The 14459-nt window shown below is 47.2% G+C and overlaps 1 protein-coding gene across 1 annotated transcript in view; it reads right to left on the bottom strand.

The window, feature by feature from the left end:
- LOC104546988 (voltage-dependent T-type calcium channel subunit alpha-1I-like) overlaps window positions 1–14459 on the bottom strand; it is a gene marked incomplete at its 3' end in the record, with an annotated part of 108722 nt that overhangs the window by 91338 nt on the left and 2925 nt on the right. Inside the window, exon 2 of the mRNA XM_010192523.1 lies at window positions 11198–11499. Coding sequence (XP_010190825.1) covers window positions 11198–11499 — 302 coding nt within the window. The remainder of the gene's footprint in view (window positions 1–11197; window positions 11500–14459) is intronic.

Genomic DNA, 14459 nt, shown 5'->3' with positions numbered 1-14459 from the left:
AGACAACAGGGTTAGCCTATGAGAAATAGAAACTAGGAGGCCGTAGCATATGACAAAATATTCCAAGGAAACAGTGAGAAGATTGCTGCCTCCAAAGGCTTTTCCTGTGTAACACAAGTGGGCTACCACCTAGGGCACCCTCCAGTCACTAAAATCCCACTTCCAAAGAGGGCTCCAGACAGGAAGACAAGAGCAGTTGCCAGCACAGAGTGGGTCAACAAGAACGGACAAGAGAGGAGCAAACTCCAAAGCAGGGAATTATCCTACTCCACCAAGGAAATGAATCAGAAAGGAGCCACAGGGAAAGAAAAAAAGCAAGCAAAAAATTGCCTTGAGGAAAAAAAAAACATCCTTCATTAAAAATTACAACGGCTGGCCAGTGGCACTGAACATCAGGTGGTACCACAAAGGCAATACATTATTCCTGTTGCACTTCTGTGAGCATGTCTTTTTACATATAATTCATTTATTTCACAAACACTTTCAAGGCCTGGCTTGAATCTCACCTACGGACAAAGCAGAGCTTGCCAGGTTCACCCATAAAACCAGGAGACTTACTTAAAGCAAAAATTACATCACAAGTTGGTAAACATAGGAACAAAAACAATGACATAAAAATTGTAATACATCACAAAGCATATGTTTCTCAAATATGTTTTAGCTTAATTATTGATAATGATGCTTGTTAACAATGCCTGGCGAATGATCTGTAGTACATTTTGTAGAAAATAAGGACATTGTATTCATAGGGGGACTTATTGCCACACTAAAGTGCCAGGTTCTTGGCTGAGAAGCAAGATGCAGGATACAGCTACACATAGGAAGCATCCTTTTGGGGTGTGTGAATGATTGGGCAAGGCAGATTTGCCAAGTACACCTTCATGGTGTTTAGTGTGCTCCCAAATAGTAAGCAAGACTTGGAAGGAAAGCAGAGATTTTGGATCTCTGATCCAAGAGATTATCAACCTCTGCAGGGAAGAAAATATTTCTCTGCCCTCAAATATTGAGCTCCTGCCTCTTCCATGCCATGAAACAGAACAGCTGCTGTTTGCTACAAACTGCCTGTTTCAGTAGGGAGGTTAATATTTTACCATGTGTTTTCTTTCCATTCCTTCCCTTTTTCTCGCCTGTTGAGGCGAATCTCACAGCGAGCATTACAAGCACTGGATTCAGCAGCTTTCTCCCGGATGAATTTGTACTGATGTTAGCCCTTTTCATCCGTGACTCTTTAAGAACCGAAATCCCACAAGAGGTACATTTGGTTCACTCTACCTCTCAAGACATCCAGTTACTTCAAGCTACAAGCAATCTGAAAGCCCTTGTGGTATTTCAGCATTTATGCTACTCTGGGGAGACAGTGATAAACAAAACCGAGTTATTAAAGTAAAGATGAAACAGCTCTCACAAAGGTTTGGGGTCGGGAACATGGCTAAGACAGCAGAGTTGGTTCAACATTTGTAAGCAAACCCTTGAGCACCTTGCCCAGCTTCCAAGCTGGGGCACAGGGCCAGGAGGATGCAGTCATGCAGCTTCCAGCCAACATCCTGAACTCACATCTGTCCACATCTGCCCATGAGAGTCTGCCCTGGTGAGCAGGGATTAGCAGAGCACCAGCTACCTCCCAGAGCCACTGAGCTCAGGTCACCACGTCAGATATCCCCACTCTTCCATCCATCCAGTCTTGCCTCTCACCAAGATGGCGTAATTTCCCATTGCCCTCACTCCTCAAACTGATTCCTCACTCTGTCTCCTTTCCTGCCCTCACATGGCCCTATACTGTCCCTCCACTGCGAGTACCCACAGACAAGGGAAACCCACTCTTTTCACAGGCAAGCTCTACACATCTCCACAGAACCCTGGCCTTTTCCCTGCATCTAATTAAGCCAATGAGTTACACCATGCTTAAATCTGACCTTCCGACCTTCCCCCTTTAGCTCCTGACCATTCCCTCCCGGAAGCCTCTTGTCCATGATACCAAGGGTGGCACTCCAGAAAGAGTCAATTCAAGGGTGGCAGCAATCACCAGAGACAGGCTGCTAGCAGCGAAACCTGGGAATGACAGTGAGGGAAGAAAAAAAATTGAAAAAGAGGGAAAAATGACAGACTGCCACAGATGGAGAAAGGAGAGGGGAGAGACAGGGTGGCTAGTCACAGGAGGGGCTGCTGGGGGAGTTGCGGGGACTCGGCAGCTCCGAGTCACACTCGAGGAGGGGGAGGGATGGCAGCTTTTAGAGACTCAAGCACGGTAGGCGATGGTGAGGGGAGACCGGGGGAAGAGAAAACTAAAGGAAGAAAGGATAAGCAAAGAGTGGGGTTTTGTGTCATCAATGAGGACAGATTTCTCTCTCCTCCTGGGTGAGCTGCAGTACGTAAGTATAAATGGTATCACCATCTCAGGGGACAGATAGGTACCCACATCACAGCTCTGCACATCCCCTGGCCCACCCAAGGGACCTGCTCTCCTCTCCCTTGATCTGCACTGATGCAATGGGCAAGGAGACAGCTAGAAAAAAGGGAGGCAGGGATGGGCATCCTTCAGGCAGGAAGGTTAGGCTAAGGTCTCCATCTCCATCCCCACCAGCTGACCCTACGACCAGGGCTGGGCAAGTAAAAGCTGTACAGCCACAGCACTGCACTCAAGCCTGTGTCATCCAGCCTGTCCAAATGTCTGTGCGGGCCTCCCAGCAGGAGGGTTACACCACCACCACACCATCTCCTTACCCACTCCACTGGTCCTTGATGACAGTCAATAAAGATCAAGTGCTCATGCTGATTCTCTCACACCTATCTTTGATACCATTGATTACAAGGATTTGTTGAGATGCCGGCCAAGCCCAGCAGGGATTTGCAGTGTGGTGCCATGGTACCTGTTCCCAACCGAGATAACCTCCACTTACCAGTCCCCATCAGTTTCTGCCTTACATCTTCATAATCACACTTCAGCTCTCCTTTTACAAGTCCAGCTGTACTCTTATCTACCTTCATTGCTCATCTCAGCCCTGCTATTTCAGCCTCCTTCCCTAGCTCCTGGTCAAAACTCTGTTGTTCTCCCCAGCCAGAATAAAAACCATCCCCCTCAGTTAGCCTGCCCCTCTCCTCTAAAGCTTTTCCTGAAATGATCTCTGCTTGTTTCAGCCCAGAGCACCCCTCCAGGGAGCAGAGACGGGTAGGGCAGCAGAGCCAGCAGCATCCTCTCCCTGATGGACAGCTGATGTGCAGCAGCACAGTGCAAACCCATGGCCCAAGGAGCAGCAACGGCCAAGAGCAAGGCAACCCAACCCATCAACAGGATCTGTCCCTTTCAACAGTCTCGTAGCACTTTCCAGTGCTCTCAGCCCTCCTCCTGAGACCCTTACCAGCAAGAGGCTGCAACCCACATTTCAGAGAAGCACATATCAAACAGGACTTCATTTGCCACTGCCCCATGGCAAGCAGTGAAGCACAGGAGCAGATCATTTGCTGCAGAAGAGCTGCAACTCTGTTAACCATTCCTCACCTGAATCAGCTCCTGCCAAGTATTATGCTCGCAACACACAGCAAATTCATCTGGCTGCAGGCCCTTCCCAAGGTCTGGGGTGGGAAGAGTGTCAAGTCCTCAAATAGGCAGCTGGTCAATTTGTTAGTGGTTAATTGCATTATTTAATTCACATTGTTATGACAGAGCATGCAATTAGAGGTCTGGTCAGAGTATTTTAGAGGTCTTAAACTCAAAATGAGTATTTTTATTGCCCTTTCTATTTCTCTAAGAGCCTCCTCCGGCTTCCTCACACACCCTACTCCAGTGTTCACGCAGGCTGAAAAAGGCAAACCAACCATTTTTCAGGGAGTAAGTGGTTCTCATCTCCAAAGCAAAATATATTCCAGTGAATAAACACAATATGCTCTAGAAGCGTTTTTCAGTGTTTGTTTCAGTTCAGCAACACACTTTGCGGAGGGATGGGGAAGTCCTCCAAAGCAAGCACCACCACCACCCCTGCATTCGGCTGAGCACATCGTTCCTCTCCTCTGGTCTGGTGCTACCAGGTACCTCCCCAGGCTGGCACGAACCACACTGTCTGCACTGGTTAACACTGTACTATGTGACAAGATAAGACTAATCTTCCCAACCCAGCCTGAAGAGCAACAGCTGGTGCAAATGGTCCATTTTCACTAGGTATACCAGAACAACACTGCCTTATACCAAAGATGGGACTTTCATCTTTTGATCTCTCCTGTCTGCTTCCCCACACCTTCCACATCCATCAGCCAGAAATCCAGGGACCATATTGAGATACCTCATAAAAGGCAATCGCAGTAAGAGTCCTAGCCCCACTTTCCCGATGCACCAGGGCATTAGCAAGTCTTTTACTGCTTTTGGCACATTTTGGGTAAACAGAGCAACACAACATACACAGAGTACAAAAAATACCTCTCTCCTAAGCCACAGCCTCCTCTCAGTATTTTGCAGTTAGCCTTTCCTTCAACACTAGGAATCTACACTTCAGTAACAGGGAAAAGGCTCAGAGCTTTACGTGAAGACAGTAGGTATGCACAAAGAATTTTTTCAGCCTTATTTCTGATTTTGTTAGACCCTATGGACATTAAAGCTTCAGACAGTCAGAGCTCTGGTTTTGCTTGTGCTGTTGTCCTGCTTCATTTCCAAACCACAGTCTTTGACTTCTCACTATAAAAACCTCCAAAGAGTAAGCTAAAGGGATGGGAGGCAGTGAGATATCCTGTCTCAGCATTTGTGCTTAGATATCCAGGGCCAGCTTACAAGCCAGCCAAACTTAGACCTCATCCCTTTACATCTGCCCACTTGCCTGGAATTGCGTACTCGCATACATGCAACCCAGCCAATTTCTTACAGATCGCAAGCATGCAAATCCCCTTCAAATGCATCCTTCCCTTGTGTGCTGCTAATGACAACGCACAAGTTTAAATGCCATTTACACCACATCTGACCGTGCAAATGATTGTTCTAAACTTCCCTTTGTAAACTTGCACATCAAATGACTCGCACGAATGACACTCCCTGATCACCAGTTTTGCAGGGGCAGCTTCCTTCCCATCTACTTGTGCGGGTTCTGAGCACTATGGTGCTCCCCCTGACACCTGCCTCTGCCTGCCAACTACATCCTGGGTTCCTAACTCAGAAAAGAAGCTGAAGGTTACAGAAATACTTTTTCCCAACCCTGAGTCCAGACAGACAATGCGCCTTTCCCTTCCTCCCACAAAACCAAGATTGCCTGATACTTCATTATGGAAACGCTAAAATACTCAGATTGCATTATTTCTGAAACTAAACGCGCTCCCCACCTTCTCCTTTGACTCCCTCTATAGCATTTGGGCAACCAAACAGCATAGCAATCCTAAAGGGAACCCAGGATGCAAGTCAGCAATCCCTGTATGCCTGTTTTTATCCAGAAACCCCTTCTTTAGTAAAGAAGAAAAAAGAGACACCTCCAGAGAGCAACTTTGCCTTCTGAAGCAGAGGGGGGGTTAAGTTAAGCATGCTGAATTTCCTGCTACAAGATGGCTTTCTGTCAAATATGTACAGAAAGAGTCTGGATATCTGGTTTTCAGACAGATAGAGCTAGATGGGGTGAAGCCCAGCCAGCATCCCAAGAGGAGAATTAATAGGGAAAGTGAGGGTCAGTTCACAAGCATGGGAAATGACTGCTTTTAAAGCTCATATTGTTAACACAGAAGGGGAGAAGAGCAGTGGAGGAAGGACTGGTCCTGGGGAGATGGCCTTGTTGGCCCGGCGCATGCACTGCCTTCAAATATTAATCAAGTTCATGAACAATTGACTTATTAAAAGTCATCCTTATTTGCTAATAGCAAATTTCATTCCAGCAGTAGGGAGGCTGGCAGAGTGGCAGAAAACCCAGCAGGATCTAAAGCAGGCTTGTCCCCTTTTAAAGCTTGAAATGCCCTCAGCACATGCCAAGAGGAACATCAATGCCACCAGCACCACATCTCCGCTGGCGAACTCTGGATCAGCTCAGTTTACCATGGAACAGGAGCGACTGTAAAGTTGATTTAGCATGGTGTGGAGTGCAGAGAGGTTAGATAACTTGTTAGAGAAAAAAAAAATCATCCTGGGTATACAGATATATCTGTTGGCTGGAAGGAGATCTGCAGAGCTGTACAATCAACAGAAATCAGCCCATTCCTATGGGCACAGCAGCAACATCTGCCTGATTACCTAGAACAAAACCAAGCTATCACAAGTCTTCAAATAAGTCCCAGATTATTACCTGTCTCCTGAGATTGGCCTGCAAAGAAAGATGGGAAAGATCCATCTTTAAAATGGAGAAGCAGGAAAAACATATGCATTTGCGTGCTTTCCAGGTATGCATATAAAAGCCAGTACTGCTGACTCCAAGAATGATGAATGCTGCTTAGAATTCATAAGCCACTCAATTTTTGATGTATTGTTGTACCTTCTGGTCACATTCCCAAGCTTTTCTCTGTCTATTAGAAAGGCAGGAACCTTTCTTTTTTATGACTTATATATGCACACACATTTATAAGTGAATGTACGTATGTAAAAAGAAAAGTAAACCTCATCAGAGCATTACAGGAGCTCACGCCTTAAGACAGACATCAGCTATTACAAGACTTGCAATATCTTGCAGCTGATGTTTGCTTATTAATTAACTACATCCAGTTGTTATGAAGACCGCATCCAGGGTTTAACAGTATGCAAGGCAAGAGCTTAAGACAGAAACAAGTACAACACACAGAATCTGCACATAAAATTTCACTCACACAGAAACAAATTGCCCAAACTGGTATTTTACCAAGGTGTAATATATAACACGCCTATTCACCTAAAGCTCATTAATGAGCAAAAGATTTGTCAGCCCCTTGGCCACATGTGTCACCTGAAAAGCTGTGGTTTTGGCAGCACAAAGTCTCTATGCACCATAGGGCAGCGGCAGCACGAAGCACTGCTGTTGCCATCAACCATCCTATACTCAGTTGGCTCCTACAGAATATCTGTGGCAACAGGCCACAGGGAGGGGGTAGGGAATAAATCCACAGGTTTTTCCAGTTCCCCCCATCGATTTGCCCAAAGCCAGTGCCATTTCTTGAGTACCAAGCACATTGCCCAAGCCGATACAGCTGCCAGGACAAGTTACAGGAAAGGTACCCCCAGAAGCGTGGTAGGACCTTTTGGACAGGTACAATGGCAAAGCCCCTACCTGGAGGATCTTTAAAGCTCATAAGCTATGAGGCAGCGCCTCAGCACAAAAAACAGTCATATTAGCTTCCAGAGGCCACCTTGCTCCATACCCTATAAAACACAGCTCCCAGCACTAAAAATCAAGTGTGTATATAAGCTGTTGCACAACTGGGACCTGACCTGCTGCTCCTACACCACTGAAATCAACCAGAAACACAACACTTGACTGCCTGAGAGAAGCCTAAACAGCCAACACACATTACAAATAGGGAAAGGGGCTGGTATATAACGAAAAGCAGGAAAATGACGGAGTGGTGAACTGCAGTGCCTCTCTTGTTACTGCCACCGTTCCAGCATTGATTTTTTTTAATGGCATACTTCACTCTTGCTCTCACTGTCAATATTATAGATATAACAGCGAAGGGAGGTCTGGGCCTCCTGGAAAGAGTTTCTTTTAAAGAAAGTCTCAAAGGACAACCCAAATCTATTGCATTTGACTCTAGGGATGGATGAAGTGTAAAGTCTTTACGGAACCCCAAGGAGTCAAACAGCAATGCAGACATCCAGGCACCTCTCTCATAATCTTCTCAAAATTTGCAAAGTACATCAGGATCCATTCATAAGGCACTATGTGGCCATGCCCTTTATTTGGTCCCAAACACTTTATAAATTCATAAGATGAATGCTATGCTGTTGTTTTAGAAACATATTTTCGCCCTTATTCCCCTCTGAGATCGACTTGAAATCCTATTTGACATGGAGTTTAGGTCTGATAAAAGGGGAAAAAATAAACTTTAAAGTCTCTTTCATACCGATATCTCAGATATTGACTGTGTTACCATTGCAGCTGCAACAGCCCCATGGTCTGCAAGTCAGAACAACCCAGCCTCGTGTCTGTTCATCAGAACAGAAGACAGAAACCAACCCAGACGCAGTGTTTGGTGAACACCAGGCTCCTTCCAGACAGGCACAGCCACCAGGAGCCAGGCCAGGCTCCAGGTTTCCCTTGCACATCCAGCTGATTACAGCAGTTACCTGTATCTAACAAGGTTAATCAGCATTTAAGAAAAATCACCAATAAACCAGGGCAATTAAAGCATTCATGCACACTCCATGTAAAGCCACCCCAGAAACATGTAATCACCGAACTTCAAAGCATCAGTGTCCTTTGCACCATAAAGCACAATGGCAAAAAGCACAGTAAAATACCCTCCTCTGGGGACAAATACCCCAAGTTTCACCTGAGATGTAGCCCCTATCTTAAAAGGGAGTTATGGTCCGCAATGTTTCCAGAAACAGCATAACACATTTATACGCTAATATGCATTCAGAAGTGAATTTAAAGCACGAGTTGAAGTGGTTCTTTCTCCTCTTACCGCACTGCAGCAAAGGAATATGGCAGTTGTTTAATAGCACATAACAAAATTGCAGGACTGCTCATGGAAGGAGAAACAATCTTCAGAGGAGGGGGATTTAAGTAAGTAGAAAGCAATTATCTAAATTGAAATTTGGTAGTTAATGAGCTTGTGCTTGCAAAAATGGCTACATAGTCCTCAACCATCAGAGCTTCCATGTTAAGTCTCATCGGCAGTACTTCGTAACAACGATCATGAAGCTCCGGCCCAGTAGAAAGTCAATGAGAAGATTAACAGGATTTTAATTAATGCCCCATCTTTTTTTTACTGAATCTTCAGGAAAGGGCAGGTGTTGCTCTGTGACAGTGACTCAGCCTGCCCCTGCTTGGCACAAGGGCACTGGAGACCAAATAGCCCAATGCAACAGGTGTGAAAGAAGCCCAATACAACAGGGATGAAAAACCTTCAGACAAGGAAAAAAGCAAGCAAGCATATAAATTCTTAGAAGAGATTATTTGACTTTCATAGAAGCCTCCCTTACAGAGAGGCTCATTCTCAGCCAGGGATGAGACCACAGTGAGTGATCTGCTGCCAGGCTATGAAACTGCACCATTTCTATGGTGCTATTAAAAAAAAAAAAGTGTGATGCCAGTAAAACAATATTATCTGCAAAAACTCCTCAGGGTGCAAAAACAATCCCTTATTTGAAAAATCATGGGAACTACTTACTGCATGATCCATTCAAAATCAAGACCTCAGGCGTAGGGGTCAAAGGAGGAGCTAAATCCTTTCTACTCAGTCTCCACTTTTCAAATAATTTCCTAATCATCTCCCAAATTCACACCGCTGAACTGAAATCACAGGTCTGAAACAACCCTTTCAAAGGTTTCCAGCAGCTTCACCGTGGCGCTTCACCCCCTGTGTCTCATGTAGCCAGGTATAATGTCAGCAACAGCTGATTGCATGAGGCTTTTTCCTTCCTTCTATAGCTGCTGTGATGAAAAAGTCCTTTTCAGAGTCAAATATCATACTTTTTTTTTTAACCCTCAGATGTGTAACATTTAAACACTGAGGTAAGAATATAGCGGCAGACTCATTGAATAACACAACTCTAATACCTCAAAACAAACTTCTTGCTATATACCAAACTGGATGAACTGTTTTGACTGACATTTTAGCCAAAAACATGGACAGTCTCTTCTCTTCTTCCACCTACAACCTCCTTCCCTCATTCAAGAGCAAATCTTTGTCCCAAACCCAGGCTATTACTCTTCTCTCATTTTCTGAATTCAGCTTTTGCACCGAGACACAAATCTTTCATGCTTTACTCTGCACCCACCACATGCTGGGGCAAGATTCACAGGCCATAATAACCAGTGCAGACACGCAGTGATTGAACAGCAATGCATAATTCAAGATGAAGTTTTAAAATTTTACAGAACAGCCAGTAGAAAGGAAAGCAGAAAACCAAAATCTCCAGCAAGTTCTCAGTCATAACCTGTGTGTGAGACCATACCACCTTTTTAAGAGCTTCTGAGCTTTAAGACAAGAGCTCAGATCTAAAACTCAAACCTTTTCCTACATTTGAAATTGAAACAAATCTCCAGATTCATCAGCCCTCTAAAGTCATCTGTTATTGCTGACAGCACCTCAAGACTTCACCCAGGGTTCGGCTTTTGAAGCTGAAAAGGCTCTTAGAAACATTTTATGAGTCTCTGCTGTGCACCTGGACACTCACATTTAATCTAGAAGCCAATGCATCAAACCCATAACAAGAATCCTTATAGATAATACCTACCTAGCTAGGAACTAAGAAACTTCCAGGTAGAAAGCACCAGCACTTGAGACTTTTGGCCAGAAAAAGGTTAAGTAAAACTTTAGACCAGCCTCTTCAACAATCCATCACTTCCTCCCCATCTGAAGGGTCCTACAACCCAAAGAGCAGCCACTGCCCTCCACCTGCTTTCTACATTGTATCAGGCCCAAGAGCCACAGGGGCACTTGTTTCCCAGCAGCCTGAGTGCTAATGAGCTGTAGAGGTGGTCCTCATTTGCACTGGTGGGTTGCAGGACCCTCCTTGCAATCAAGGCACCGAGTGTGAACCGTGACACCCGTGTGTGACTGCTGACCTCCCGTGCAAAGGAAGGACGTGCTCCCATCCCAGAGGTCTGCCCCAGGGCATATCCTTGCAATCAAGGTCCAGCAGTGGTGGTTCCCTCATCAAGGGCAGGATGAGCTCTCACTAAAGCCTGCAGGCTCAGAGGGAGAAGACACCTCCACCATTTGTGGCAGCCCACTGACAAGATCCTGGGCTAGCAACTCCCATTTTGTCCCAGGGCAGAGAGGAAAAGGGAGCCAGGAAGGGGAAAATTAGGCCTTTCCAAAATACCTCTCCTCACTCCTCCCCTCTCCCCTCACCCAGTCCGCGGTGACTGGGGCTGCCAGCGGCCCTCTCTGAAGTCCCCTCTTTCATAATCAGGTTCTTTTGATCACACACTAAAAGAGCTGAGGCTCTGTTTAAATGCAAGCGAGGAACAAAGCGGGTTGTTAAATATATAGGAAACGTCATTCCTTACCTGCCAGGCGGCCTGGGAGGACAGGGAGAGGGAGGGATGGGGCAGGAGGGAGCGAGAGGCGGGGAGGAGAAGGGGCAGCTTAGAAAGGATATGGGTTGCACACCATTTTGATGCACCAGTTCCGTGGGCTGGTGGTCTGCTTCAAGCAAAAGAAGACAACGGGGGCCAAGTCAGGGTAGGGGACATCAGGGTCCGGTGGGGAGGTGACTTCCTCATCCTCACCCAGCTCCGGGGAGGACGGCGGCTGCTCCGGTGGTGTTTGCTGCTCCGAGACCCCCAAATCCACGGGCTCCAGTGGGCAGATAGCAGAGCCGTGGGGGGACTGCGGGCCCATGGGCCAGGTGGAGCCAGGCTGGGGGACGTAATCTGCCATGCCAGCCGCAAGCGAGAACCCCTGGAGAGGAGCGGAGAAAGAGAAATTAAACCCACGTGAAGAATCAGCAGCAAGAGCACAGCACGCCCGTGCCCTCCCAGCGAGTTCGGAGAAGGGGAGAGCTGCAGGACTGACAGCTCTGACAAATGATAAACGGCGGTTGTGCTTTGTGCCGAAGCAATTTTAAGCAAAACCCTTTTCTGCCAGTCCCTCTCTCCACCAAGACTCTTCTGGCTAGTCCTCCCCATGACTAACTATTTAAAGGGCAGGCTTCTTCAGACCGACACTGGCAAATGCGCGGCAGACCCATACAGAACAGTCACTCATTCAAACAGGGAGCTGTAATGCAAACCAGAAGTGGGATTAAATATTAAGCACCCTTCACTGAAGCTTGTGGAGCTTTTCTTTGCTGAGGCAGTGGAAGCACCATGAAAACATGTTGCAAAAGTTACTCAGCAAAGCAGAACAGTCAGAGAGTGCAGGGGGACACAGGAAGAGCAGAACAGATCTTGCACTCAGTGGCACCCAAGTAGTGCAGAGCACCATGCTTTTGCTAAAGAAGATCACTTTGCTGGCTTGGTGTGCTTAACAGGGGCCTTGTTCTGGGAAAATGCAAAGCCAAATGTTGTCCACAAAATAACACCATGGAAGTGGCTTGTCAAAGGGAAGAGAATGAAATAAACTCCAAGGCCTGGATTTGTAGGGGTGTTACAGCAACACTCTTAGGAAAGAGCTTGCCCAAGGACTGCCCAATGGTGGCCTGATGGGCGCTTTCTCCCTTTCACCTTGTTGGCATGCTCAAGCGTTTGGAGTGCCCGTGCTACCTGTGCAGGTTTAAAAGTAACACCAGAGCCCTCAGACACACCGCAATACAAAGAGGGCCAAAGAGGGCAAATACAAAGAGGGCAGAAAAGGATGTGTCTGTCACCAAGATCCACAGCACAGACCTCATCTCCTCATGTCCTGGCCACAAGTTATCGTCCCTGGTGTTTGGCTCAGTCCCTTTCACTTGAGGAGCACGCAGCCCATGCACATCTCTGCTGACACTGCTTTGCCTCAATGTGCTGCTTCAGTCCGAGACCTATTTGATGGCCACAGTACTGCATCCATGATCTCCAGTGCTCTCCTCAGCACTCATCTGCTAGGTCCGGGCAACCTTTCCACCTTGTGCTGCAGTCCCCCATTACCCCCAGTTAAGACCATGCAAGCTCTGCCAGTCCACCCCATTCTCTCAGCCTCCTGCTTCCAACACGGACTTTGATCCAAAGCTTTGCTTGTTCTCCGAGGCTTGGTATTTGTCAGAACAAAGAGCAGCAGGCACAGAGGTTTAGAAAGCAGACATGGTATCCCTTGGGGAATAGCACTGAGACTCTTTGAATTCATTACCCCAAAGGCCTGCAGCTCTCGGAAAGAAACAGGTACTGTGTCTCCTGGCTGTTCATAATTTTTTAACCCCTGTGACAAAAGCAGCAGCACATCCTTCCCACTGTACAGCACCTCTGTTTTCACTTTCACCAGGTTTTTATCACTCAGCACCCATGCAACTCCTTGTACCACCTTTTCCACTCCCTATTCCCACCAGCTCCCCGTTGCCTGCTCTGAGCTGACTCCCTTGCAGGCCATTAACATGCGGGGGCTGAGCCCAGCTTCTTTCCCATTAGCAACACGGAGGAGAAAGGTTAGCAGGGACAGCCAGGAGGAATGACTTATTACAGTGCTCAGAGCATCCACACTGATGAGGGCATGACAACTCCAAACTGCGACGTAGAAAGCTTCATAATTAGCAATACAACCAAGCAAATGAACGGGAGAAACAACCTCATCAGCATTTCCCTGCTCTGCCTCCAAGCAAATATTCAGGGCCTCCTCTCCATCTCAGTCCTGCCAGATGCAGCTGGGACGTGGGACACAGCCCTGCCCATGTCAAACACATGTGCATGAACCAGGTAATGGCTGCATCCCGGGCAGTTTATTGCTCCAATTTGTGCAGCCCAGAGTGACTCACTAGAGGTCAGATGGACACAGAGCCAGATGAACCCCTGTGGGAGTCCTGAAGCTAAATACAGCCTTTGAACGACAGCTGCCCCACTGGGGATGTGAACAATACCCCTTTCCTTCCTGAGGTTAAATCCTGCTCTGCCACCCAAACCAGCCCCAAGGTTGTGATCAAGGTGTATTTCCTACATTAAGCAGGATTAATTTTGCTGTGTCAAAAGAGAGAGAGGGGAAACCCAACCAGCGGGGCACTTCCAAGCTCTACGCAGTCAGCCCTCCTGTCCAACTTTGAAGGGGAAGGGAGTGGTTTCGCTGCCAGAGACAGATCCAGGGTCCTCACCGCTACCAGCTCAGATGTGGAGGTTGGAATCAGATATTTCCACTATTTGGGCCAGGCTGCAACTTGTGCAGTGCTGACTTTTTTTCTCTGGGATTGCAATTACAGGCCTTCCCATGCTGTAGCATTGCTGTGTAATTTGGTTGGAGTGAGCCTGCTACACTACTTCAACCCAGGAGAGGCCCTATTTAAATCAAAATGACCAAGAGGAATGAGTCTGGCACGTACATATCTGCGTACACAGAAAAACGTGCATCAACAGAGAGGGCTCCTACCCAGATAAAAGACAGTAATAGTGAGACCAGACAGGATTATAAGGCTCTTTTCTGGCTAGACAACCCCTAAATGCACAAAAACATTCCCCTGCAAAAGTCGCGTACGGCTGGAGGACAATGCTACACCGGCTGCACTTCCCTCCCAGGGGAAGGGAAGGTGTTTGTGGGCTGGCAGCTCCTGCTTCCCTCCCTGCACAGCCTGCACCAAAGCCTTCCCTGGAGCCAGCTCTCAAGTCTGCACTCCTCCTCCCACCATCCATCCCAGGGGCCATTTAAAACCACCGCCATCCTGAGACGAGCCCCCACTGGTCCTGCATCTGACACGCACACCTGCCTCGGACACGTGTGCTGGCAATGAGCTCATGGACATGGCA

The sequence above is a fragment of the Mesitornis unicolor genome, unplaced genomic scaffold, assembly GCF_000695765.1.
Source record: "Mesitornis unicolor isolate BGI_N332 unplaced genomic scaffold, ASM69576v1 scaffold28359, whole genome shotgun sequence".
Lineage (NCBI taxonomy): Eukaryota > Metazoa > Chordata > Aves > Mesitornithiformes > Mesitornithidae > Mesitornis > Mesitornis unicolor.
This window is presented reverse-complemented; position numbering and strand designations above follow the sequence as displayed.